General features: G+C 36.9%; 1 protein-coding gene across 2 annotated transcripts; it reads right to left on the reverse strand.

The window, feature by feature from the left end:
- Positions 1-1,686: 1,686 nt before the first annotated feature.
- LOC101475703 (doublecortin domain-containing protein 2) lies at positions 1,687-22,950 on the reverse strand. Of its 2 annotated transcripts, none has more exons than XM_004565130.4 (9): positions 22,510-22,950; positions 21,250-21,304; positions 17,410-17,486; positions 17,036-17,170; positions 16,256-16,405; positions 15,209-15,263; positions 14,605-14,782; positions 4,732-4,802; positions 1,687-3,377 (listed from the first exon to the last, which is right to left on the reverse strand). In XM_004565130.4, exons 1-9 carry the CDS (start codon positions 22,527-22,529, stop codon positions 2,673-2,675), a joined length of 1,446 nt encoding a protein of 481 aa, XP_004565187.3. In that variant the 5' UTR covers positions 22,530-22,950; the 3' UTR covers positions 1,687-2,672. The 2 variants fall into 2 exon arrangements, with proteins under 2 accessions (XP_004565187.3, XP_004565186.3); XM_004565129.4 differs by having other exon boundaries at positions 22,169-22,950.
- Positions 22,951-27,383: the final 4,433 nt, after the last annotated feature.

The following is a 27,383-nucleotide window of genomic DNA, read 5'->3' on the forward strand; positions in this document are numbered from 1 at the left end:
TCTCAGCCAGGTTCCTTATCTCTCTTGGGATGGTGACTCACAAACACATCGACTGCATGAATCCCAATTTGAACAGCTGCGGGGATGAGCGGGCAGTGGGGCCATCATACATACTGAATTAGATCAGAGTTCATATTTCCTGCCTGCAGCTGGTGGTTTATAGTGGATTTATGGAACTTTGTTTCAGGAAAAAAATGACAAATTAAAATCACTGAATGAGAGTGAGAAGAGTGGCTCTCCAAAAATATCACTTTTCTTCCTGTCAGGATGAAAGCAGCTAAAGACCAAAGTGCAGTTTCACTAAGACAGACTGAAGATCTAGATCTAATGCATCATGAGACATTAGTTATAGTAGGTCTCTAAGTCCATATTAGTCCATCTAAGTCTTCATAACAACAACATAATGACCTATGCCTAGAGTTTTAAGGGTTTTAAGAATGTTCTGTTTGGAAAATTCAACCAAGAGCGTCCCACAAAAAGTTGGGACGCTGTAAATAAAAACAGAATCTGATGACTTGAAAATCTCATAAACCGATATTTTATTCACCAAAGAGAAAAGAAAACATAGTTGTTTTACTATTTCAGGAAAAATTGTATTTTGAGTTTGGCAGCAACACATCTCAAAAAGTTGTGATGGGGTTGGAAATATAAATGCTACTGAAAAAGAAACAGCAGGAGGAACATTTTGCAACTAAGTAGGTTAACTGGCAACAGGTCAGTAAAATGACTGAGCATTTTACAGAGGCAGTGACAAATTGTCCAATTTGTAAAAAAAAAAAACATCTGAATAATGTCCCTGAATGTAAAATTGCAAAGACTTTAAATATCACATCTACTACACAGAGTCTGGTGAAATCTCTGTGCGGAAGGGACAGGAATGTGATATTTGAGACCTCAGGCAGCACTGCATTAAAAACAGGATGGATTCTGCATGGGCTCAGGAAAACTTCCAGAACGTGTTGGTGATCCACAGAAAAATCTACATCTGTGAACATGATCCAAATACACTGAGTCAAAGTGGAAAGCTGTTCCACCATGAAAAGAATTGAAATTTGAGATTCTTTTTGAAAAGCATGGACATCACATCCTCCAGAGTATAGAGGAGAGGGACCATCCAGGTTGTTACTGATACTTAGTTACAAAGCCTATATCACTGATGGTGTGGAGGTGCATTAGTGCCCATGCTTCTATGCAGATGGAATCTTTTTCAGATTGTATAAGACACTAAACTGCATACTGCATCTACTACAACAAGGCCTTCTAATAGAAAAGTCCAGGTGCTAAACATTTGGCCCATCATGAAAAGAAAAGTGAGGAAAGTAGGACTGAAAACTACTGAGCAGTTAGAATCCTGACCTTTTTTTTTCTTCTTCTTTTGCAAAATAGTTTTCTCAGTTTAAATATTTGATATCATTCTATGTTCTAAAGTGAATGAAAAACGGGCTTATGGGACATTAAAACGTTTAAATCTCTTGTATTTACATTTTACACGTACATCTCAACTCTTGTGGAATGGAGAGTGTAGTTCCATCTCAGTGAACTTTTTAAAAAAGCTTTACGCCTGCTGTGAAATTAATTTCCAATATCATACATCATCATCACTTTTTTAAATGATTTTATTTTTACTATTCCATTGACTAATGCATTTCATCACTGAAGTATCAGTTACAGAAGACCAAAAAACTGTCTTTTTTTCCCTCAGTTTAATTTTTCTGGAAGCAGATGGACATTGGCATAGCAGCAACATTACAAAATAATATGACATGAAACTGCCTTTAAAAATTAGACATTGAAAATATGGTTCAGTGACAGAAATCAACATTAGGCGTAACAGTAAGGTTCTGGGCCTCCACTTGCACTTGTAGACTGGGAATAATTCTGTAAGTCTCTGGAACTGCATTACAGGGATGAAACATCATTGTTATAAAAGATATTGACTATTGTGATGTGTTGATCCTGCCGTTAGAGGGGACTAAAAATATAATGGACAAAAATCTTGCACGAGTGTTCTGGGTATGTTAAATTTATATGATGCACATCACTTTGATGCTAACCGAATCATTCAGTAACAACTTTAGCCCTACAGATGGAAGCACTCATTTAGGAAGAAGATCTGAATTTTTTATAAATTAGCTTACCATTCAAAAACAAACAATAATATATGTCTCGTTAAATACATTTGTATGAGTTTCTATGAGAGGCATAACCATTCTTTCGAAAAATTTCAAAGGATATTATTATATTATCATTTCTCTGCATCACTCACAACAGTGCTCACAGACAGTGTGTAAAGAAACAATAAAGCAACCTATTAGTTAAGAACATTTTTAATGCAAAAATAAGAATATATATGGATTTTATATGTGTATTCTGTTTCAAACATGAAAGTTATAAAGTTTTGATCCATATGGTGTTTCTGTAGTTTAGCAGACAACCATTTAAAGATTTAGGTTACATGCTCAGCATTGCAAAACTGCTTTTATATTGCTTTGTTTTCTATAAATTTCTATAAATTTTCATCTGTCACTTTCATTATATAAATAGATTTTGTAATTTCATATTTTCAGTATAAAGAACTTGGTGTTTTTTCCTATCCTTTAAATTTTTCACTTTCGTCTTGCCTCTCTTGATCACCATCTTCCCCTGTGTGTGCACTCGGCATCTTTGCTGGTTCATTTTTTCTCATCTGTGTTGAGCTCTGCTTCACCTTCTACCTCATTATCTTCTCCACTGACCTCAGCATTCACCTTGCTCTCTTCTTCTTCACCTGACTCTTTGGTAGTGCCCTCTTTTGTTTCGTTTTCATCCTCTTCTTGATTACTGTTGCCTCTGCTACTTCTACTGCTATCGTTCTCTTTAGTCTCGTTATCTAACTGAGTCGTCTCTGGATCGTTGCCGTTTCCCGTCTTTTTCTGTTCCTCCACTGTGTCTACATCATTAGTGTGATCCGTAGTGCTTTTTTCCACCTCAGTGTGGTCTTTATCTTCCTTCTCATCTTCCACAATTTTCCTCCTTTCACCTTGAAAAGACATATTGTTTCCATCCTCAGTCTCCTTACTGTCTAGAGCCTTATCACTGCTAGATCCATACTCTTCACCATTAAACACCTTCTTATTCTTTTCTGGATCCTCCTTCTTTTCCTCCACTTTCTTCTCATTTTCTGCTATGTCTTCTCCTTTTCCATCTTTTTGTCCATCGATTTCTGTTTTTCCTCCACCTCCCCCCTCTTTTTCACCGTTTGTCTCCTGGTTATTCATCTTGTTTTCACTGCTAGGTAAATCACCTTCTTCTCTGCCATTTTCAGTGGCAACCTCCTCTTTTTCTTCTGGCTTTTCAACATTCTCCTCTGTTTCATTTGTATCAGTAGCATCAAGTTTCTGTAATGCAGTATAACCACAGAAGCAATTAATATCTCTAAATATTTTAACAGATGCAGTATGTTGAATTCTTTCTGTGATTTACACTGTTCTGTTGATGCTATGGTTCGTTGGTGCTATCTGCCTCTGTACACCCGCACAGTAGATTTTAAATCAAACATCAAGAATCAAGAAACGATAAACAGCAATCAATTATTGCCATACTGTAACTGTTTAGGAATTACAGTCATTTTTATACATAGTTTTCAGACGCCTGAAGTAATTGAACAGTTAACTGACAAGCAGTTTCATGCCCAGGTGAAACCAGTCCGTCCCCTCATAATCTTATCAAAAATTAAGCAGAAAAAGATCTGGAGATGAATCCAAGTATTTGGTATCTTTCCCCCCGAATTCTCAATGTGATGTCCCAAAGACATGAAAAAAAACAAAAACCTATGAGACCTATGCACTGGCCAGCTCAGCAAAACCAAAAGGGCTGGAACACCATCGTTTGTTGGTTACGAAAAAAGCCTTCACGACTTCTAGACCAGTCAAGAAAACTATCAAGGAGTTTAGTCTAAAATGAAGAGATGCTTTCATAAATGGAAAGAGAAGGTGCAAATCAGTGGTTCCACTGAAGAATGGGAAGAACATAGCAAATATCTAAAAGAGCCTACACAGTTCTGGAACAACGTTTTCATCTGTTCTTTGGTCAGATGAAATCAAGAATCATGGAAAGGAGCATGGAGAAGAAAAGGAATAGCCCATGTTCCGAAGCATACCACATCATCTGTCAAACATGATGGACATATGGGAATGTATGGCTACTGAAACCAGGTCACTAGTGTTTATTTATGATGTGAATGACAAAGTAGCAGGATAAACTGTGAAGTGTACAGGGTTGTACTCTCTGCTCCGATTCAGCCAAATGCTGCAAAACTGATCAGACAGTGCTTCACAGTGCAAACTGCAAAAGCAACCCAAGAATATGTCAAGACAAAAAAAATCTGATATTTTTCAATGACCAAGTGAGTCACCTGACCCCAATCAAATAAAGCATGTTTTTCAGTTAACTGAAGAAAAAGCAGAGAGACCCACAAACAAGCAACTACTGAATGTGGCTGGAGTAAAAACCTGCCACCTCAAGAAGGAGGAAGAACAGCATTTGGTGATGTCCATGGGTTCTAGACTTCAGGCTGTCAGTCAGGTAGACTAGACTACCACCACTGACTTTCATTATTAGTATTAAGAACAATCCTATTTAAAAATGCTTTGTTTAATAACTTGTGAGTCTGAAAATGAGGGATTATGTATAAAAATGACTGTAAATATATATGTAAAATAAAAAGAGCGAGTGAGTAGTGCATGTTTATACCGCTTCAGGTCCATTGTCTTCTAGTTTTTGGCAATCAGCATTTCCTTCATCAAACTTCTGTTCCAGTTCATCTAGAAAAACAGACAATATTAGCTCTGCATGCAAAATCAGAAGCTCATTTTACAGAGAGGTATTTGATTCCTTAAAGTACCGAAAAAAACAAAAAGCATGTTTTCCAGTTGTGTTCCATCCTAATGTGCAATATTGAATACTGAAAAGGCTTGTTGTGGCCAGTACAACATAAAGGAAAGGTAAATAAAGAGTGTCCTACTATCCTGGTATAGATGCAGTAGACTTAACTGGACTCATTCAGAAAAAAACATGTAAAATACAGTAAAATAATAATAATTGACAATGTTAATGAATACATGTTAAAAAAAAAAAAAAAAAAAAAGCAGATGAATATAGTGTCACACCTGTAAAAACTTGCCCTCAAATCTTGTCATTCTTTGGGCATAAAAGAGCCAAAGTGTTCCTTTATGTGCCCACTGCTCATCTTTTCAAGACCCTGAAACCAAAATTTTCACACTCACTGCAAATTAATTCATTTTACAAACCCAAAAAATCTGTCCCATAAATATGGGTGCTTTTATTCGTCCTTCAGTCGAAGTCTTGTTGAAATTATTCAGCTTTTATTCAGCAGATGTTGCCAAATTTGAATACATGCAGCACAAGAGTGACACCTGCTGGTCTAAAGGAAAAGCACCCAAGATAATTTGTTGCAAGTAAACAACTTTCCCTAGACAATGGAAGTGTGCAGGAGAGAGCCAGTAAGCATTTTATAAGCTCATTTAGTGATCTAAATTTTACACTGAATGTTTAACATTGTCTTCATCTTTATTATCACCACTGCAGCAATCATCCTAATCATCACCACAGGCATGCAAAGTAGATGGTTTTCTCCTTTAACCATTGCTTTTGTATGATATCACAAAACAAATATGATGACCCATGATAATCATCCAACAGACTAGAGGCCTGTAGAAGAAATCCTCCAGTTCCCCCCGAGGAAACACAAACAACTGTAAAGTGAGACTGGGAGTCCAGGAATTTAAATGAAGACATCGTACTACAACTCCAAACAAGCTCAGCTCAGCAAGGCAGTTCTGTTGGAGTGTGAAAATGGATACGGGGCTTTTCTATTTTCATGTGAGCATGTGCATCAAAGACCTTGGAGTAATTAACCCTAAACATAAGAGGAAGACAAGTATACGCTCTGATAAACAACATAATTACACACTTGTTTTGAAACATTGGATGAGACTGAAATTTCTAATCAGGAATGAAAAAAAGAACAGTGCAATTAATATCTTTAATATTAGTTTTCCTTTCTACACATACCGGTTAAGGAAGAAAAATGACTCCGGTAGAGATTAGAAGAGTTTATGGAGACATTTAATGCATTTCAAATGCAAAACTGATTGAAGTTTAGCCATGGTGGGAGATGAAACGTTATGGTAATAATAACAGACCTCTTTAAGAATATTTTATGGAAATCACCCCGCATTCATTAGGAGTGAGGGCCAAGCGATTCAGTGTAAGCAGTAAGCAGAGGAGGAGCTGCTATGACTCTAAACATCTTAACATGATTTAAGGATGAGGAACAGGCTCATGAAAATGCTAAATCAAATTAAATATGATATTTAGAATCTCCCCCTTCTTTCTCATTCCAGTATATCCGGAGAGTCTGGCTTTGCAAATGGTTGGACTGCTTTATGTATGTGTGTGCAACTGAGTGTAAAATGTGTCTGACTTTTCCTTTCATAATCAGGCAAACACACACACACACACTCCCTCCTCCACAAGGCATAAGCAGACAGAGCACACCCACATTTCAGATGATGTGCTGCATCCATTAGTAAGAAGTAAAATTGTATGCAACTGCAAGCAGATATAATTACTCATATAAACGACTCTTGCTGGCATTATCTTGGAAGGTAAAGTTACAGATGATTGTCGCTCCAGAGAAATGCAATAAAACACAACTCAAGATGAAGTGATAGGCTGGATAGATTGCACACGTGCACACACAAATACAGTCTGCTTTTAGCGATGCAGGGTTTTTTTGCTGATCTAAATCCTGAAATGCATTGTTAAAAAGTTGCCAAAGGACATTTCACCAAATTCAAGTCTTAGCACAGTAGCAAAGCAGGTATTTTATCATTTTGCCTACCAGATGTAAAGGATTGCTGAAATCATGTGATGTTCTTAGAAGGTGTAGTGAAGAGGTTAATACAGAACTTAATAATCAAACATGAGCAAAGAGATGCATTCTACAAGAATGTTTCAAAGATTTTCCACTCCTTCAGGAAGCACTTTAAAGTCCAATAAACTTCTCCACAGGACATTTTTAACCACTATTGCAAAGGAATCTGTGAGTGAGTGGTATAATCTACACTGTTCTTTTTGTTGTTCTGCAAATTTGCAAATTATTCTCTAATTTGTGTTGGGACTTTTTAGAAAACCATTAACCCAGGTAAAACTCTTCTTTACCTTGTTTTTTTAACCAGATCTTCCTTACAGAAAAAATAACTACTGTGCTCTGTCTAGTATCTGTGGATACTAGGTAGGATAGACATTTGTTATTGCAACATTTTCAGTGCTGATGATCACCAGGCATAATAACCTCTGACAGGGTGACACTTGCAGTAGGTTGTAACTCAGAGCAAAACAAATCACTGCTTTACACAGTAAAGCCAGTTTCTGCTGATCCCTTATTCACAAGGGGGTCACTCTGCATGTTTGATTTAGCAAGATGCCCTTCCTGACACAACCCTCGAGGGACTCGTGTCTCCTCTCAGGATCAAGCTGGAGCGCTTTTGTTAAGCGAGTGTGTAAACTACTACACTGTGGATGCACCACACTACATCACACACATGTGTGCTTTTATTTATTTATTTGCTTGGCCTCCACAAGCCTGGTCTACTTTAGCATTAACTGTACTGCAGCTAATAAATTCTCAAGTCTTGAAATACTACTTAATGGACCTGAATCACTTCACACATCACTCCTTGTATTTCACTGGACAGTACAGTAAATTGCATATTTACACCCAGATGATTTAATCCACTCAGCCTGTACCTGAGTTATAGTTGGGTGTAAAACAACATGCACAGTGATTTGGAATGCTGCCACTCTGCATGTGCGCTCCGGTCACTGACCAGGGTCCTGTTAAAACATGCAATGACTGTATGGCTACATGGGAGACCCAGCTGCTGCTGGCTTTACATAAATCTGAAACACAGAAAAGCTGAACAGCTGAGAATAAAAATGGTTGACTGGTCTAACTCTTTCATTCTGTGATACCACACTAACATGACTTGATACTTATAATGCTAATGATTTGTAAATGAAGATTTGGTGACTCATATGTCACTTACTCCAAATCAACCCTAAGGACTTTACTCATAAAGACAGCTGGAATCTCCCTTTGTTGGTATTATTAGAATGGTAAGATCCACCAGTTTCGGAGCTTGACTCAATACAATGGATCACTATCTTGGCATTTGTTGCCATTGCTAAATATTATTGTTATATAATGGAAGTGCAAAACCTTGCCATGTCCTTTTAAAAGATATGGTATATTGAAATGTCTAGCATTAAGAATAGACACAAGCTGTCTACACTGTGGCATTAAGTATTTCTTATGTATAGCCTTTATCTTTGAGATTTGTTTCCAAGATACATCTGGAAAAAAAAATGCCATGCACTTTTGCGTAGAAAATTCCTCATATGCTCTGTGCTTAGATAGCTTTGACATTAAATCAAAGAAAACCTTTGCTTAACAATGTTGCAACCAGACAGCCAAAGTAATATTTATAAAGGTCACAGCTTCTGTTAAATGTTTAAATAATTCATGGAGCTTTTTCCCCTGCACTGTTCTCAAAGTTGCCTGAAATCTTGCCATTGACCGTTTTCATTAAACAAAGGTTTTAATCTGAATGAATGTCTAAGTGCAATATGAACACATATTAAAATCTGATTTCTTTTCCTTTCTACATAACTGAAAAAAAACATGAGAGCATGACCATTTTATTCCAAGTTCAAGTACTTATGCTGTTGAGTTGTAATCATCAAATCTAAGAAAACACTGAACGCAATTCCTTTCTCTAATAATTCAAGCACTGATAGTCTTCTGTATATTTATTTAATTACTAATTGATTTATATCTTTTCTGATAGTTGTTCATGTTCTCTTTATCCTCTAAACTACATTATATGGACTAAAACTAGAAGAAAAGAAAGAAAAACACATTTTAAAATGCATCGTTGATGCCATTTGCTTGCATTCCTAAACCTCTCTTTAACAAATAATATAAACTTTAGATGGCCAAATGAAGAGAAATGCTAAAAAAAAGACAAGCCTGAAAAGTAGAGATTGAACCTGATAGACATGAGGAATATTTGTGTCAATAAGAGTGTCACACATCACCTTAACACATCACCATCACAGCCGGTGCTGTTGTATGTCACAGCCAAAACACTTGTTACCAGATGAATGTGGCAGATTAGTACAGCTTCCCTGCTCTTTAATCCAGTAATCCTGCATCAATGGGTCATGAAGAACCCTTTTCTGCTGTAGTGAAAAGGAAGGAGATGAAAGGAATAGAAGAATCCACGAAGAACAGACAAGCATGGCGGTGATGTCGGAAATTTGACATATGAGCGTGTGCACAAATGCACATAAAAACAGACATGTGTGCGCACACACACACACAGCACACGTTGTCAGAACTTAGCAAATGAAAAAAAAAAAAGTGGTGCCATCATTCATCCCTCACTGCTTAGCCTCTTTTTTGACACAGGCACACGATTTGAGATGCACACTCTCTTTGTGTACATGTCTCCTGCCTCCTAACACTGGGTTGAACCCTATTTCACTCTGACAAGCATTATAGATACATATGCTAACAGGGCTAATTCCCCCCAGCAGAATCACATTTTATGACACCAGAGGCTGAGGTTTGATCTGGTTGGTTGGCTTGTGCATACGCAAAGGCATGCAGAGACAAGCATAATCACACAAACACACATGCACACAAGCTCACTCACTCATGTCCAGCAATTTTTATTTCTCTCACATTCAACTTTCAAATAATACAAAGAATGGTTTTTGTTCCCTTTCTTATTTAAAACTGACTTCAAATCAAAGCCCTTTTGAGAAAATGTATGCTGTACATCCTTCATAAAACATACTTAAAATACAACAGAAATTCAACTGGCTTCTGCTACCTTCAAAAAGATAAAGTACAAGAAAAGAAGGGAGCCATGCTATTCAGACATGAAGGTTCTGTGTAAAGTGAATGCCCTTGAAGTATTAATGCAAGTGCAGAAATCATGTGTGTGAAATTCAACATCTCTAGATTTATATTTTTAAATAAAAGGCATGATGAACCATGTTGGAATATTGGCTGCTCTGTAAGTAAATAGAAGTAGAAATAGAAAGCCCATTTTTAGCTAAGCTGATGCATTTTTTTTTACCCTATTTCTGAGGGTTTCAAGCTGCAAAGAATCCAGATTTTCCACAAATTTTCCTGTAGTAACTTCCTATAGTAACTAACTACAAAGTGGAAAACAATGTTTGGCTTCCACTTCTAATCATTATTTGTACTGTAGCTTGCATTACATCCACTATTTATTGCATTGTGTGCTATTATTTCTTCCTACAAGAAAAAGCATCCTGGATTAAAAGTATTCCACAAATTTAATCACACAAAAAGTTCTTTAGGGAACAAAATAAACCTGACCCTTTAATTAGTGTCTCATCCACCCCCCACCAACAGTGTTAATGTAATAAGTAGGCATGTACACAGCCTGTAAAAGTTCAGATAATCAGTAGAACCCTGCTCTGCCTTTACCTTTCCTCTCTCTCCTCTTGTGCATACCTTTTTATCAGTAATTTCTTCTTGAAGTACAAGGCTCTTTTGTTGATTTTCAGAGCAGCAATTTGGCGCCAGCGAGGGGCCCAGGCAACTAAAAATCTGCTTTGATGACTCTAAATGGAGAGATTATCCAAATGAAAGGCAATTATCCAAACCCCACCCATCCCTCTACCCGTTAATATCTCTCTGAGCGTTTTTTTTTATTCCATCCAGTACTCATGCTTCATCATCCCTTGGTTATTCATCAAATTCACTGTTTGATTCCACCTGTTTTCCCTTTTCCTCCCTTCTCCACCTCCATAATGTTCTACTCACTTCATCATCTCAGCTTTTTATTCCCTCTTCTCTCCTTCTTTATCCCCAATCACCTGTCTAAACACATCCTTTTCTCCTTTTTCGGTTACGCTTTTCTTTGTCTCCCCTTTTGGTTCTGCTGCATTCCCCTTCTTTTCCCAGGAGAGCCATTAACTGAATTGGCCACAGAGGCCATTTAAGAAAGAGAACACTGATAAACATCCCATTTCTATTTTGAGGCTAGCAACAACTGCTAATTGCTTCCATTCAAGCTGTTTTTGAAAGAAAAGGCTAACACTGACTAAATTGGACCAATAAGTTTAAAAGAATAATAAAGACCAAACAACAAGCCATGTGTCTTTCTGGTTAAGTCTTTTAACCCACAGATACTGGTTATGTTTCATGCCTTCACAGTATAGTCTGGGTTAATTCCCCTCATATTAAGTGTGTTTTGAACTACAGGTCAATTTAGAATGTCTAAATAGCATCTCTGAAATTAACAATAATGTTAATAATCCTTAATTAATGTTTCAGAGAGCAGGAAGAATGTATCGTTTAGGCTACTGGATGGTATCTACCATCACACAGTAGCATGCCCTGTTTTACTCAACACATGAAAACATAACAAATATAATGAATTTAAACATATTTTATCAAAAGCGGAAATCACGAGAACATTCTGGAACTGTTGGGAGTTGTTATGCCTAACCACTAAAACCTTACGTATGTGGCATTTTCACATATGCTTCCCACATACTACATAACTGCATGATGCTTGATTTAAATATCCTCCTCTTTATATTTTATGACTTGAGAAAGGAAATCCCAGAAATACGACACAACAGGTTCTGGTGCAAAAATCTTTGAGCTCCCACCTCTTCCAAACAATCTTATCACTGCACTCTCAATGCCAAGAGTACTTTTTTAATGCCAAAACCCAGATGGCACTGGCATAAGACATTAGCAAATTTGACCTTAAGTCTCTTGGCTGGCTGGGAATACTTTGGTGAATATTGATATATATCCAAAATCAATTGCAATTGTATGGGTCAAATTTGACCCTGAACAGCCTCAGGGTACAACAATTTATATTATACAATACAATTTTTAAATACATCTTGTGTATTTTGGGTCACTTTATAAAAAGTCTTAAAATCCAGGTCAAAAGCATGACATTTAGGGTACGTTTTCTGCTGTCAAATGTCAAAAAAGGCTACATTTGACCTGAACAGGATGCAAGGGTTAAGCTGGGTCTCTTTGTTATATTAAGGTCAAATTCATGTCATTCATTCCAAGTTTGCTGCATGAGATGTCACACCTCCTCTCCCTTCTCTCTGCTCTCACTCAGCATTGTGTTCCCTAATGAAACAGCAAAGGTAAAGGCTTTACAATAGACGGTGAGTAACGGGGACTGGTGAACACACACACATAGACACACGCACTCAAAAACTAAACTCCATGTTGTAAACACAGTGAGTGCACTGCAGAGGGAGAATCTCCGGTTACAGGGTCACTCGGTCTCGTTTGTCTTTTTTTCCCGCTGTCATCGGCTTGCTTGTCCTTACAGTCTCATCCCTCATTCCAAAGCCATCTTTGACAAATACATTTATAATGAATTGATGCTTTTATAATCATATAATATCTTTTGTCTTGGTTCCAATGTTCCAACACATCAGAGATCTGAAGTGTGGGTTTCATGCTTTGTACTTTCCACAGCCTCTGCCAGTCTGGCAACCTTTTGGCTGTGTTCCTTTTGGCACCAGAGCGGGGTGTATTTACCTCATGCCCGGCCAGGGCAGGATTTCCCAAAGGGAAAATAACACCAAACACCTCTGTGCTGCTTACAATCACCATAAAAGGTGATATGAACACTGTGTTCCTGTTGCAAAGCCAAATACTAACACAACACTGAATTTAACCTACCTAAGATGGTAGGCTAAAGGGACATTTTTATTGTTGTTGTCGTTGTTGTGTAAGCCAGTATTTGTTCATGTTTCATTTGAGAACCAAAAAAACAAAACAAAACAAAAAAAAAAAAGCAATAAATAAAAAGAATAAAGATGTCTTTGGGAATTAAATACACTGCTTAGAGTGAAATCAGGACCATGGACAGAGACAAACACTCCGTCTTTCTATGAAACCAAACAAATAAGGAAAATATTGTGTCTCACTAACATGAAAGGACTAAGAAAGCATTGTACAGGTCAAACGGTGAGGACTGCATGAGAAAGTGAAATGTCCTCAAAGCCATTTAAAGATGTCTTATGTCAGATTTTGTTTTCTGAGATGTCTGTCTGTTAATGTAATTTTTGCTCAATGTCATCCAAGGGGACCAACAATGCAGTATGCTTTTCTGTGCCTGTAATATGACGTGCCACACAATCTGATACAGGCAATTTTGAGGGTGACATTACAGGCTGCAAATGCAGACATGAACATACCAACACAGAGAACACACACACACACACACACACACACACACACACACACACATTCCTCAGTTCTCTCGTTTGATGCAAAAAGCCACCTCCTCTGAACCACAGTCACAAATTCTCCATGCTCTTTTGGGGGTTCTGCTGTCAAATCCCCTGCCAGAGAGCCAACAGGCAAAATCTATTAAGAGCCACAACATGACGTAATGTGGTTCATACCACAGAATCAGTTATAACAAGGTCAGCAGCAGTCTGCAGAAGATTTGCTTCCCTTTGACTTTAAAACTGATAATCATAAAGACAATGGATGAATGGATAGATGGATGAATAATAATAATAATGAGATTAAGAGTCCCAGAGCAGCAAAACCTCCTAATTTCCAAAAAAAAAAAAAAAGGATGGCAGGTGCCAAACTTTCTGTAGGACATTATTATATACGTATCACAAGAAGATGACGTAATGTGTTTGTTGTAATAAAGGTTAATGTCATCATGTTAGACCTACTTTTAATATTTCATGGCAAATATTTTGCAGAGCAACAGTGCCACTGTGTGGACATTTATGAATGCAGCAGGTTACATAAGATTCCAGTGACAAAGCATTACATCATATTTTTGTGTATGTTAAACTCTCAGCAGCACATAAACACCACTTGTGAAACATGGGATGGCAAATTCTTAAAGAAGTAGATTATTCTGATACCTTCCACTTGCACACATCTACCATACTCTATAGATGAAAAATGAATACAGAAAGTGGTGATGATGATGACAGAATCACAGGAGCATGAGTGTTGCTAACTATTGGTTATTGGGTATATTATTATCCATGAACTAAACTATTTTAGTTCTTGGGTAATAATATGTCAAACAAACTTTGATTAGATTCCTTTTGTATGATTTTCCTTCACTAGCTCATTTTTATTAAAATGTGACTTTTTTGACGGTGTTGAAACAAGTAAATACTACTGATTATAACTCTATGTTTAAATATATATTACAAACAAACTACTTAAGGATATAATTACAAATGCAAGCCCCAGAATAATATGAGCAAGAGCATGTCACTGCTATATTGTTTATCCAGTGTAGTCAAAGTAACCCTTAAATATAAACCTATACTATATACAGTAGCAATGCTTTCCTTTCTTTGACTTCGGGATGAATACAGCCCCGCTGAGCTTAATAGCCACCATGAAAACAAACAGGTGTAGATATTAAAATTTCACTTCTATTCACGGTGATCTTTTTCGTGTTTTTGCATTACCATTGTCAGATGCACCAGGAGTCAAGCTCTGTCTGCTCTTAATCTTCTTTAAGGAGAGCAGTCTGGCCTGAGAAATCTCTCTTACAATGGAGGACAGGTGTTCCTTGTTGTGGCTTGGAGGCGAGGCCTTAGGAGACTCTCCATCTCCACTGTCACTGCTCTGGACCATCGACTTACCCTGCAGAAAGTAGCAGTCAGATTTAGTTAGTAAGAAACTTCTCATAATCATGATGATGGAGAGTAAAAAAAGACTTACATCTTGGGTTTGCTGCATCAGTTTATCCAAAGGTGGGATTTTGAAATGAACCATAACGTTTTGTTTTTTTTTTTTAGAAACATGACTAAATATTTTATATTCACAATGAAATACAATTCTGCAAGTCCACTTGATCCTAAATTTAATTCAGGCTTAAAATTTAGGACTGGGGAGTCTAGACCACCATGTTTTTACATCATTATTTGCTAGCCATCCCTAAATAATTAAACCAGCAGAATTTTTCAGAGAAAATCTTTTCTCTGTGCTTTGCATGTTAAAGAATCCTGGAAAAGTTTTGGATTATAAAATATAAATAAATAACAGCTCACAAAATATTGGACTACTGACATTTTCACTCTGTTTTGAGAACCTGTAGATGGGCGGCAAAGAATAAGATTTCATTCTGTGAAAAAAAGAAAACAGACAAAAAGTGTTGACATATATATTTGATACTGCAAAAATGATTAATGAATATTGACTTACATACATGAAACCCATACATAAAGGATTGAAGTGTAATACATTTGAACATGACATGTGCAGGTATATTTAGTGTGTACGTGTGTGTGCATGTACATGTCTATGCATAGGAATAGTAGTGGTAGAAAAGTTATTTTAAGCTATATAGTTTATGTCTTGCATATTTCCACAACCATATCCATAATCACATACTGTGTATGCTACCATTGTATATAGTGCATTATCTTACTTCTTTTTTATTTGTTTGTATTTTATTTGTATTTTTTGTATTTTCCTTCTGATATCTGTACTTGAGCTGAGGTAACGCAAAAATCTCCCCATCGTGGAATCAATAAAGTCTTGTCTTATCTTATCTTAAATAACATCTGTTCACAAACTTCCTAATATCTATGTTTGTTTTTTAGTCCGTCTATAATTAAGCTCTTCATAGTTGTGTGTACGTGCCTATAATATCTATCTGTAATCATAATCATTTCAAACAGAACACCTTCATACAGATGGAACATGCGTGAGGATTGTAGTTTTCAAGGGAATTAAAAGCAGCTTTGTAGCCCTAAAGGAGTAATTAGTTGCCCCAGTGGAAAAGATCTAAACACAAACTGTACGGTTTCCAAGAAGCATCCCTGGTCACCATAGTATTCTATTTTTAAAGTTCCACAGCTCTTCATGAATGACTCAAGACTACACATAGTGATGGATATTAACGGTGTTCATGACTCACTGCTATTCGTGTGCAATTCTATTGTAGAAATGCTTGTGTTTATTTTTAATGCAGGCTAAATCAAATGCAAAATTTCAAACCTAATGACATCATTTTGCAGATCTTAGATGTGTGACAGTTTGGTAAATGTCAAGTCTTCATTTTTGTTTTTAAATCAAGCACTCAGTGTTAAGATAAAGTGTTACTTTCTTTACCCTCTGACTCGCCTCGTCCCTCTGGGTTTGGTGAAGAGCAGATCACTGTAAGGAAGCTTCTTAAACTTTTCTCTTCCCACAGCCACATAAAGCTGACCACTCTCTAGCTGATTCCCCTCAGTCACCTGTTGGCCTTCATAGGTAAAGAGACTAGAACACACAAAGAGAATCAAAAGCCTTATTGTTTACATCATGTGCTGGCTCCATGTGATCGTTTATTGAGCTGGTTGAAAAATGAAGCATACCGACTTTTGTTGTGCCAGTAGAATGTATGTTTCATATAGTGTCAGAGCAGATAGACTACCAGTTAAAAGTTTAGACACAGCTTCACATTTAATGGTTTTTCTTTATTTTTCTGACTATTTACATTATAGATTCACACTGAAGGCATCAACACTATGAATGAACACATATGGAATTGTATAGTAAACAAAAAAGTTAAATAACTCAAAACATGTTTTATATTTTAAATTCTTATATTTGGTGTCTTTAGCATATGCCTACAATATAACTGAATGAGAAGGTGTGTCCAAATTTTTGACTGGTAGTGTATATTTTTACTTAACAAAAGAAAATCCGTTTTAGCATCGGTAGTAAATACATTTTGAGATCAAAAATCAAATCAAAATTCAATAATGCAAATATATGAAATTGGGAATAATGTGCTGTAACGGAAGTGCATGTGTTGAAAGTCTGATGCAAATTAGTTTATATAATAAAGTTTGCAAAGAAATGCAGTACATTTATGCAGTTTTTTGTTTTTTGAAATTGTCCACCTACCTTCTAACTCCCCCGAGGACTCTTAAACCCATCTTCTCTGTAATCATTTCTAGTATCTTGTCAAACTGGCCCAGTATCCTCTGGTGGACCAACAGCCTCACTGCGGAGTTCAATATATCACCATTTGCCACCACACTATGGAAGGGAAATGCACAGTTAAAAAAAAAAAAGGCAGAACTTTGGTGCAAACTGCTTCAGTTTCCATTGTCAAGTCCAGTTTTTCTTACACTACCTATCTACTACATCTACTTCTTTTCTATGTCCAAATTGGTCATATATTTATATTGTGTATTTAATCCAAAATAATGGGACAATTTAAGAAGATTTTTTCCCAAAGTGAAGTTAAAAACTTGAAAAATGAAAATTCAGCTTACAATATGGTGCATGGCTCCTTGATGGGTTTCAGGAATCGAGCTGACACAATGAATCTATTTGGTGGAAATGGTTTAATCTAAAAAAAAAGAGAAAAAAAGAAACAGTCAAAAAGTGTCAATAAGTCTATATCAAACATACAGCTGTTAATTAAATTTATCTGGAAGAAAAAACCTATTAGTGCAGTTTTTAATAATGCATTAAGCTGAATGAGTAATGTTGATGTTTTGTGATAACAGGACTAAGTTAAAAGCTTATTGGTGAATCACCTTGTCCACATGGGATCTGGAGGCTCAAAACAACAGACCTGTATAAACTTTAGGGACTTTGCAGACCAATGCTCATACTGTAGTCCAAACAAAATGGGCACTTTACTAACCCTTCATCCTAAATACTGGATACAAAAGACTCATCAGGGTTAATAATAGCATGCAAGCTCTAGAGTCAAAACTAGCAACAACAGTTTGACAGTAATTAAATGGCTTTGTAAAATCATTTTAACCATACAGGGAGTGCAGAATTATTAGGCAAATGAGTATTTTGTCCACATCATCCTCTTTATGCATGTTGTCTTACTCCAAGCTGTATAGGCTCGAAAGCCTACTACCAATTAAGCATATTAGGTGATGTGCATCTCTGTAATGAGAAGGGGTGTGGTCTAATGACATCAACACCCTATATCAGGTGTGCATAATTATTAGGCAACGTCCTTTCCTTTGGCAAAATGGGTCAAAAGAAGGACTTGACAGGCTCAGAAAAGTCAAAAATTGTGAGATATCTTGCAGAGGGATGCAGCAGTCTCAAAATTGCAAAGCTTCTGAAGCGTGATCATCGAACAATCGAGCGTTTCATTCAAAATAGTCAACAGGGTCGCAAGAAACGTGTGGAAAAACCAAGGCGCAAAATAACTGCCCATGAACTGAGAAAAGTCAAGCGTGCAGCTGCCAAGATGCCACTTGCCACCATTTTAGCCATATTTCAGAGCTGCAACATCACTGGAGTGCCCAAAAGCACAAGGTGTGCAATACTCAGAGACATGGCCAAGGTAAGAAAGGCTGAAAGACGACCACCACTGAACGAGACACACAAGCTGAAACGTCAGGACTGGGCCAAGAAATATCTCAAGACTGATTTTTCTAAGGTTTTATGGACTGATGAAATGAGAGTGAGTCTTGATGGGCCAGATGGATGGGCCCGTGGCTGGATTGGTAAAGGGCAGAGAGCTCCAGTCCGACTCAGACGCCAGCAAGGTGGAGGTGGAGTACTGGTTTGGGCTGGTATCATCAAAGATGAGCTTGTGGGGCCTTTTCGGGTTGAGGATGGAGTCAAGCTCAACTCCCAGTCCTACTGCCAGTTTCCGGAAAACACTTTCTTCAAGCAGTGGTACAGGAAGAAGTCTGCATCCTTCAAGAAAAACATGATTTCCATGCAGGACAATGCTCCATCACACGCGTCCAAGTACTCCACAGCGTGGCTGGCAAGAAAGGGTATAAAAGAAGAAAAACTAATGACATGGCCTCCTTGTTCACCTGATCTGAACCCCATTGAGAACCTGTGGTCCATCATCAAATGTGAGATTTACAAGGAGGGAAAACAGTACACCTCTCTGAACAGTGTCTGGGAGGCTGTGGTTGCTGCTGCACGCAATGTTGATGGTGAACAGATCAAAACACTGACAGAATCCATGGATGGCAGGCTTTTGAGTGTCCTTGCAAAGAAAGGTGGCTATATTGGTCGCTGATTTGTTTTTGTTTTGTTTTTGAATGTCAGAAATGTATATTTGTGAATGTGGAGATGTTATATTGGTGTCACTGGTAAAAATAAATAATTGAAATGGGTATATATTTGTTTTTTTGTTAAGTTGCCTAATAATTATGCACAGTAATAGTCACCTGCACACACAGATATCCCCCTAAAATAGCTAAAACTAAAAACAAACTAAAAACTACTTCCAAAAACATTCAGCTTTGATATTAATGAGTTTTTTGGGTTCATTGAGAACATGGTTGTTGTTCAATAATAAAATTATTCCTCAAAAATACAACTTGCCTAATAATTATGCACTCCCTGTATTTTTAGTACACGAAAGTACAAAATAAAGAAAGAGCAACATCAAAGCTTTTACTTATAAAGAAAATCCGCTATTGTCCACACTAAAATCATCCGTGATGTCCATGACAGCAAAAGAATGAGCTCCCCTGTGATGTGAGGCTGCAGAGAGTAAGCTCTGCAGGTTTTGTCCCACAACACCTGTAACCTACTGTGAGACTTGCATCCTAGGGGAGAATGGGATGAGGGAGGAGTTATATTAAAAGTCTTCTGGTGTGTGTGAGTGCAACCTGGCAACTGAGGTGTGAAGGTCAGAAGTAAAATTAAAAAATCTTAGATAAATAAAGGGCGGTGCATGTTCAGTGGTACACCAGTTTTCAACAACAAGCCAACTGCACACTGCACACCGGGAGAAAATGCTACAACATACTACAGAGAGAGGCTTTGGAAACCACAGAAGATGATAAAACACCACAATCAAAAATCCTGAAATCTGCTGTTTGCTAGAGAATAGAATTATTTTTATTTATTTTATGTTTTTTGTTAGACCTAGCTAACCAATCCAAATCAGGAAGAAACCAAGCAAGGCAAGGCATGCATCAGTCTCTAGGGACATCGCACAAGTTTTTATTATCTATCGATTTGTTTATCAGTATCTGATCTTTCATTCTATAGTGGGCAAAAAGTCCCCACGGCTCGTTTTAGCGTCCTTGTACATAGTCCACTTGGCAGAAAAAAAAACAAAACAAAGGAAACTCCTTGTTCTTTCAGTGCATCATTTAAATGGAACCTCTGCCACATCACACACCTACTCAGTTATATCTTGAGTGTGCACTCGCTAGATACCAGTGAAGTAAACAACAATTAACAAGGTCATCTATAATGAAAGTTCTTGCAGCGGGTGATGAGACATAATCAAGAGCACGTTCTCTTTGAACGATAAACACGTTACAGTCAAGAGGAGCAGATGATGACAGCTAGTGTCTTTAAAGTTGTGGTCATAAGTTAAAAAAAATAAATTACAATAATTTTAAAAATGGGCTGCACACTTTTTAGAATACCCTGACAAAATTTGGAGTGCCCCATTATTTGCTCTGACAGCAATTAGCATGTCAAATTCTGCACCTCTTTATTTTCTGACATCTTGTCCATAATGCAAATGAAGTCAGCAAAATTTGTTATTTTGGGTTCTACTAGACCATTCTGTGCTTTCGCCAGGATACATTTTATATTAGTTTAAAAAAAAAATAAGGAGGTCATGAACCTGTGGGCTACCTGACTTTAAGCTCCTTTGGCTCTGACTTCATTGATGCATTAAAGATGTATTAAAAGGAGGGATGATTATGATCCATAAATCAATAATGCATGGAAACTGAGACGACAACACAGTGATTCCTCACAGAGAACAATTAGGGGGAATGCTAAACATAACACCTTTCTTCAAGGATCTTCATAAAATCTTTATGCTGTGAGTGTTCCCAAATATATTTTTCATTTTGAAGCAGTTTTGGATGTTAAAAACTGGACATAACAACTTTGTAGTTGAAATGTAGCCACTTCAACACACTAAAGTGTCTGAAACTAAATCTAATGCAACCTGTGGACTTGATGTAGTAAGAGAGCATTTGAGGAGTCTAGCTGGATTATTGGAACTGTAAATTATATAAACCATCTCTTCTAATTGCTAGTTTAAAGCCAGCTATAAAAAAAAAATCCTGGGAATTCCAGGCTGTTAACACTGTTACCCTATAACAGCGTGGATCTTACTGACTTTTGAAGCCGCTTTGCCATACCTGCATTGGAACGGTCTGCATCATTTTCTTCTTCCTGGAGCCAATCTGTAGATAACTAAAAACAAGAGATAACGTGACGTAAAGGTTAGGTTTCCTGTTCTGTAAGGTATTCTGCACCCCACACATGCAGAATAACGTTTTCAGTAGTTAGCAAATTCTCATCCCTAACTGCTGAAAGCTGTACCAAGAGTTAAACAACTAGAATTTAGCCACTTGTCGCATAAAGTCAATTACCAAATGTGCAGCTTTTTACTGCACAAAATTTAATAAGTTGTTATACAGAGAGTGTTAATTTCAATTGTTCCTGCATCATCACAGCTGATATTCCAAACATTTTTATCTGAATATTTAAAGAAAATAAATCTGCATGCACTTTCTCTGGTTTTTACTGTAAAAATAAAGGAGGATGGAGACAGTATGCAATCTTTTTGCATCTGGGATACATTAACTTCCCCTCTGCTGCTTCTCCATTGCATTCTATGAATAAGTGGCTGCTCAAATCTCATTATCTGCTGCATGAGGCCACTTATTTTTAGGCTAGGACAGAGTACACTTCTCTACAGTGCTGATCTCATTTATCACTGCCGTGAGTCAGCACTGGTGCAAAACTTTAAAGCCACGACTCAGCTCCGTGTCTGACAATTGGCTCGATTTGCGTACATATATATTTGCTAATGTCAGCTACAATGATTATGAAACAGTAGGGATATTTCAAAAGAAATTTGCATGAGTCTCGATTAACAATGATTGCTAAGGGCCAGCTTTCCCTCTTGAATGCATCCGCAACTGGTAGATGGTTTATTCCTGGTCATCTACAGCTGTATGCATCTAATGCTTATTGACGTCTGTATAATGACACAGCGTGAAAGCCTTATAAAAGTAGGCTAGCTTATTTGCCTAAACCACAATTTATGCTTACTCTAGCTTTTTGAATTTTTCCCTCCCAGCAGCGACGTACTGCTCCCCGCTCCTCAGGCTCTCCAAGCAGTCAACTTTATGACCTCCTCTCGGTGTGTAAATGTTTCTCACGGCTCCAAACGGGGCTTGTATGCCGCCCGTCACCTCTCTTAGCAAGGTTTCAAAGTTGCACATCCTCTTTTGGTTTATCACTATCCGCCGAGCATCGTAGTATGGATCGCCGTTTCGAAACATGAAAACGTTCTTCACCACGGGTTGAGAGAGAAAGTTTGGCCTCTCCGAACTCATCTTTGTGCGTAAAAGCGGGCGGAGAGGAAAAAAAACACGTTACAACAAACTCACGGTTCAGAGGTACGGGCCATTATAACGTCATTAGAGCTGTTCCATTCTCGTCAAATGTTCTGGGTTGAGTAAAAATGGGTAATGGAGGCAAATCTTCAACCAGCAGACTGGACAGAGAAAAATCCAGAGGAGGAAAAAACTGCTTTCTGCACTTAAGAAAGTTGCTGATTAAAAGTATGATGGAGCGTATAAAAGTGCTGACGTTTCCCTGCGTTACAAATGTCAGCTGTCTGCAGAATTCCCGCTCCTCTGCACAGGAGTGTGTGGAGTAACCGCTACAGCGTGTGCACCGCTATAAACCGCAGGTGATGGTAAAAAGCCCAGCGAGTCTAAGTAGTTCCCTACTCTATGTAGACTGGGTATCATGGGAGCTCAACTGTTGGGATGTATCTATGGGAACAAGCCGTCGTCCCCTGGCCGATTAGAAGGGACCTTGCACAGCCATAATCACCAGGTAGTCAATCATTAGCTGATGAGATGGAGACCTAAGTGTTCAAATGCGCCCCGTCAGTGTGTGGGGTAAGATAACAGCATAGGCCCAAAGAAGTCCGTGATCAGAGAAAAATAATAATAATTAAAAAAAAATTGTAACCAAATACTCCTGGTGGGCAGGTGAGAACGTTAATGAGGCACCATGAGACCAGGTCGAAGCCGGGTTGCTGGTGACATCCTGAAAGCGGGGCGAAAAACATGTTTGTCTTGTGAACTGTAATTATTCTGGAAACGCAGCTTCTAGATATGTGTACCTTATGTACTTTTGCTCAAAAGTGAAACGCCAAATGTATTCATACAAGTCAAAAGACCCTGATTCATTTTAATTAATGAATGCAATGTTTCCATTAGAACCAATACTGATACTACTAATAACAAGAAGAAGAAGAAGACGACGAACAACAACTATTACTACTAATGCACTGTCTGTGGTTGATTTCTGTGAAGTTCTAAGCTTTCCACCTTATTTTTTATAATTTTGCTGAGCAATCCGCTTGTTAGAGGTCCGTCAGATAATTCAGAGCAAAAGTTCTACACAAGTAATTATAATAAATATAACTAAATGTAATAAATATAGCCACTGTGGTGTACTTTTTTGGAGCCATTTCGGTGACATTATGAGCGTCTGTAAGTGCGTGAATTACCTAGAAGATGATGCATAAAGTGTAATTCATTTACAAAGAGAATTCACGCCTGGGCCAATAATAGCTTACACTAGTATGATTATTATCCGAATACTGAAATTTGAAGTGGAACAAAAAACCACCAAGTTTTGCATCATATTTTTAAACACACCATAGTAGACAGGATATGAGGTCAGTTATATTAAAATGGGTTAGGTTCTTTATTTGAACTCTTCATAATGAGTAAGCTCTGTGCTCTCTTCTTTTTTTTTTTTTTTTGGCAACCGAACTGTATATACAAGTAACCTTGCATTGATGGGCTGCTTATAGTGGCATATAGTGCCCTTTTCCAACCAGTAGAGGGCAGTGGACACCAAATAACGGATCATAAACACACACCTGCAAGATAAGAAGCCAAAAGAAAGTATTTTTATGCAATAAAAAGTAATTTGTGTACTTATCCATTCACAGAGGGTTGCCTCTGTTGGTTCCGTGATGTCATAGTAGTACAATAGTATGGTGCATGAAAACGTGATGCATTTAGCAATACTCTCATGACATAAGAAGTTATAGAGTATTGTCTCAAATGTACAATTAACTACAGGCAGTGACCGCTTTGTTTATTTGTTTTCTGTATGCTATGAAATTAAATTGATTCGTTTATTCTTTGAACATAAAAGACCTCCAGTTTGAGACTGGGAGGAGATGCAAACCCAGCCTCAGGTGGTCACAAGCTAGTATACTCCTAATGCTGGTTCCAAATGAGAGGGCTGCATCAGGAAATGACAAACCTTTGGAAATAAGGGAGCAGCTAAAAGTACCTCTTTTTTAATTTGGAAAAATGATTATGTTCCTAGCATTTTTTTTTTCAAAAGACATGTTTATTTAATACTTTCAGTGCACAAGGTTTACACAGTTTCAGTTAAAGTGACTGGAAAGTTGCAGAATGTGTATATCCCATTAGACACAATATCAAGAATAAGCCCAAATAATATAAGCACAGTGCACATCAAAACAACAAAATTCCATTTTCTTCCACCTTTCCTTGTGTATATGTATGTCTTTTTTCAATCTCAACATCAGTGGCAAGACATGAAATTATACATAATTGCTGTTGTTTATCGGATGTGATAATGGCACCTTTTAAACCCTATCCCTGCACAGCCAAAATTGCTTTGCAATTGCCCTTGCTTGACAACATTTGGAAGAAACTTGATGGCAAATATCTGTCATTGCCTGATAACACTAGCGAGAAACTGAAGTCGGGTGGCATCATGAAAACGTAGAAATTCAGGTATATTAAGGATCTACGTCCATATCAAATAAAATGTAAATGTACAAAAGTGCTTGTTTGGCTAAAAAGGATCAGTAGAGATAGCAGTTGATACAAAAACAGTTAAGTGCTGTAACTAAGAAAAATGTGTGCTTTTATTTTGTAAACCTGGCACATTAAGGAATCATAATAAAATGATAAATAAGTGAAGGCTTTTATTTTTGAAAATCTGAACAATTTCTGAGGATAACATTAAATTTTTTTTAAGTTAATGGGAGTTTTAACAGCTGGGATAAGATCCAGTAACGTATGAAAGACAGTCCTGTTCTTGTATTAATCACCAGGGTATGTCACATAGAAAGAGACGAAAGAGGCAAAACTGTGTACTACAGATAGGAATACAAACTTTATTTTACTCTATCTAATAATATTACATTACTATTACATTAATGTAGCAAAAGGTTCAGCTAACTTTGCATAAAAATAGGTGGTAGAAATATTCTTCAAGGAGCTATTTCTACTTTCTTATTTTAAGTATGTTTCAGAGCCTGTACTTTTTCACTTCACTTGCTGTAAAAATCTGAAATCTTTGGATTGTAATGATATTGATATGATAGTGGTTAAAAGAGTCATTGAGGCTATTATAAAACCATACATCTGTAATTTATCATTTCAAACTGGTCGATTTCCAGACAGAATGAAAATAGCAAAAGTTATACTTCTATACAAATCTGGAAACAAACACCATTTCACCAACTACAGGCCTGTCTCTTTACTACCTCAATTCTCAAAAGTTCTTGAAAAACTGTTTAAAAACCGACAGTAAAAATTTATAGATAAACAAAAACTACTCACTGAGAGTCAGTACGGATTCAGATCAAGCAGATCAACATCATTGGCACTATTAGATTCAATAGAATACATCACAAATTCCATAGACAAAAAGCAATATGTGGCTGAGTTATTCATAGACTTGACAAAGGCATTTGACACTATAGATCATGATATATTAATAAGAAAACTGGAACGTTATGGTGTCAGAGGGGTAGTTTCAGATTGGGTCCGGAGTTATTTAAGTGACAGAAAGCAGTTTGTGAAAATAAATGGTTGTTCCTTATGTATGGACATTGCTTGTGGTGTACCCCAAGGGTCAGTTTTGGGTCCAAAATTCTCCAACTTGTACATTAACGACATCTGTAAAGTGTCCAAAGTATTAAAAATGGTTGTCTTTGCTGACGACAAACATTTTTTGCTCTGGTGATGATCTGCAGAATTTATTGGAGGATATGACTAATGAAATAAGTAAAGTGAAGTTCTGGCTTGATAAAAATAAATTATCATTAAATTTGAATAAATCTAAACTTATGTTATTTGGAAATAGTAGTTTAAATACAAATGCAAAGATTCAAATAAATGGTGTTGATATTGAAAGAGTCAGTGAAAATAAATTTCTGGGGGTAATAATAGATGAAAAACTTAACTGGAGAGCTCACGTAAGATATATTCATTCCAAAGTATCACGAAGCATTGCAGTACTAAACAAGGCAAAACAGGTATTCGACAGAACATCACTTCATATTCTATACTGTTCACTGGTTTCACCATACTTAAGCTATTGTGCAGAGGTCTGGGGCAATAACTATAAAACCACATTACATTCACTTTTTACTCTTCAAATAAAAAGCAATTCGAATCATCCACAATGCAGGTTATAGGGAACATACAAACTCACTATTTTTGCAGTCTGAAATATTGAAAATTGACGATATAGTGAAATTCCAAACAGCACAAATTCTATTCAAAGCAAAAAATAAAGACCTGCCAGGTAATATTCAGAGTATGTTTTTTTTGAAAGAAGGAAGTTGTAATTTAAGGGGTTTTTGTAACTTCAAAACAATGAAGGTACGTACTACAAGAAAAGGTTTTTGTGTTTCTGTTCATGGAGTGAAACTATGGAACAGTCTGAATATGGAATTAAAGCAATGTCCAAACATAAAACTGTTCAAAAAGAGTTATAAAAATATGATCTTCTCGAACTATAAAGAAAAGGAAAATATTTAAATTAAGTGAATGTTGCTATTTAAAAAACAAACAAACAAACAGACAAAAAAACTCATGATGTGATATTATAGTATATAGTATATCAGAAATCTGTTCACTATTTTTATTACAAATTATATCAGTAAGGAAGCTGACTAAATATTAACTGATCATTTATGGCAAAGGGGTGGGATTAAATAAGTGTTTACTTCTTCCCACTCCCTTTCAACATGTAAATTAATCAGAACTTTTTTTTATGTAATTTGTATAGTATTTTTTTCTTTCTTATTTTCTTTTCTAAATGTACTTGTATATTGTTCACATGTTGGAATAAATTACCAAATTACCCAAATTACCAATTACTTGAATCAGCACTTCAGCTTTTATTGTAGTGTTTTTTGACACTGGTATCAAAAGTACAGATATTCTTTACTTAGTTCTACTCA

The sequence above is a fragment of the Maylandia zebra genome, linkage group LG11 (assembly GCF_041146795.1).
Source record: "Maylandia zebra isolate NMK-2024a linkage group LG11, Mzebra_GT3a, whole genome shotgun sequence".
NCBI lineage: Eukaryota > Metazoa > Chordata > Actinopteri > Cichliformes > Cichlidae > Maylandia > Maylandia zebra.

Bases quoted from the DNA above. Each gene is read 5' to 3' on its own strand.
- LOC101475703 (XM_004565129.4), bottom strand. From the start codon at position 22,455: ATGAGTTCGGAGAGGCCAAACTTTCTCTCTCAACCCGTGGTGAAGAAC. The intron at 14,783-15,208 runs GTCAGTAGTCCA...TACTTTCTGCAG, and splicing joins TCTCAAAACAGAGTGAAAAT to GGTAAGTCGATGGTCCAGAG. The intron at 4,803-14,604 runs GTAATGCAAAAA...CTGTTTTTCTAG, and splicing joins TCCTGGTGCATCTGACAATG to ATGAACTGGAACAGAAGTTT.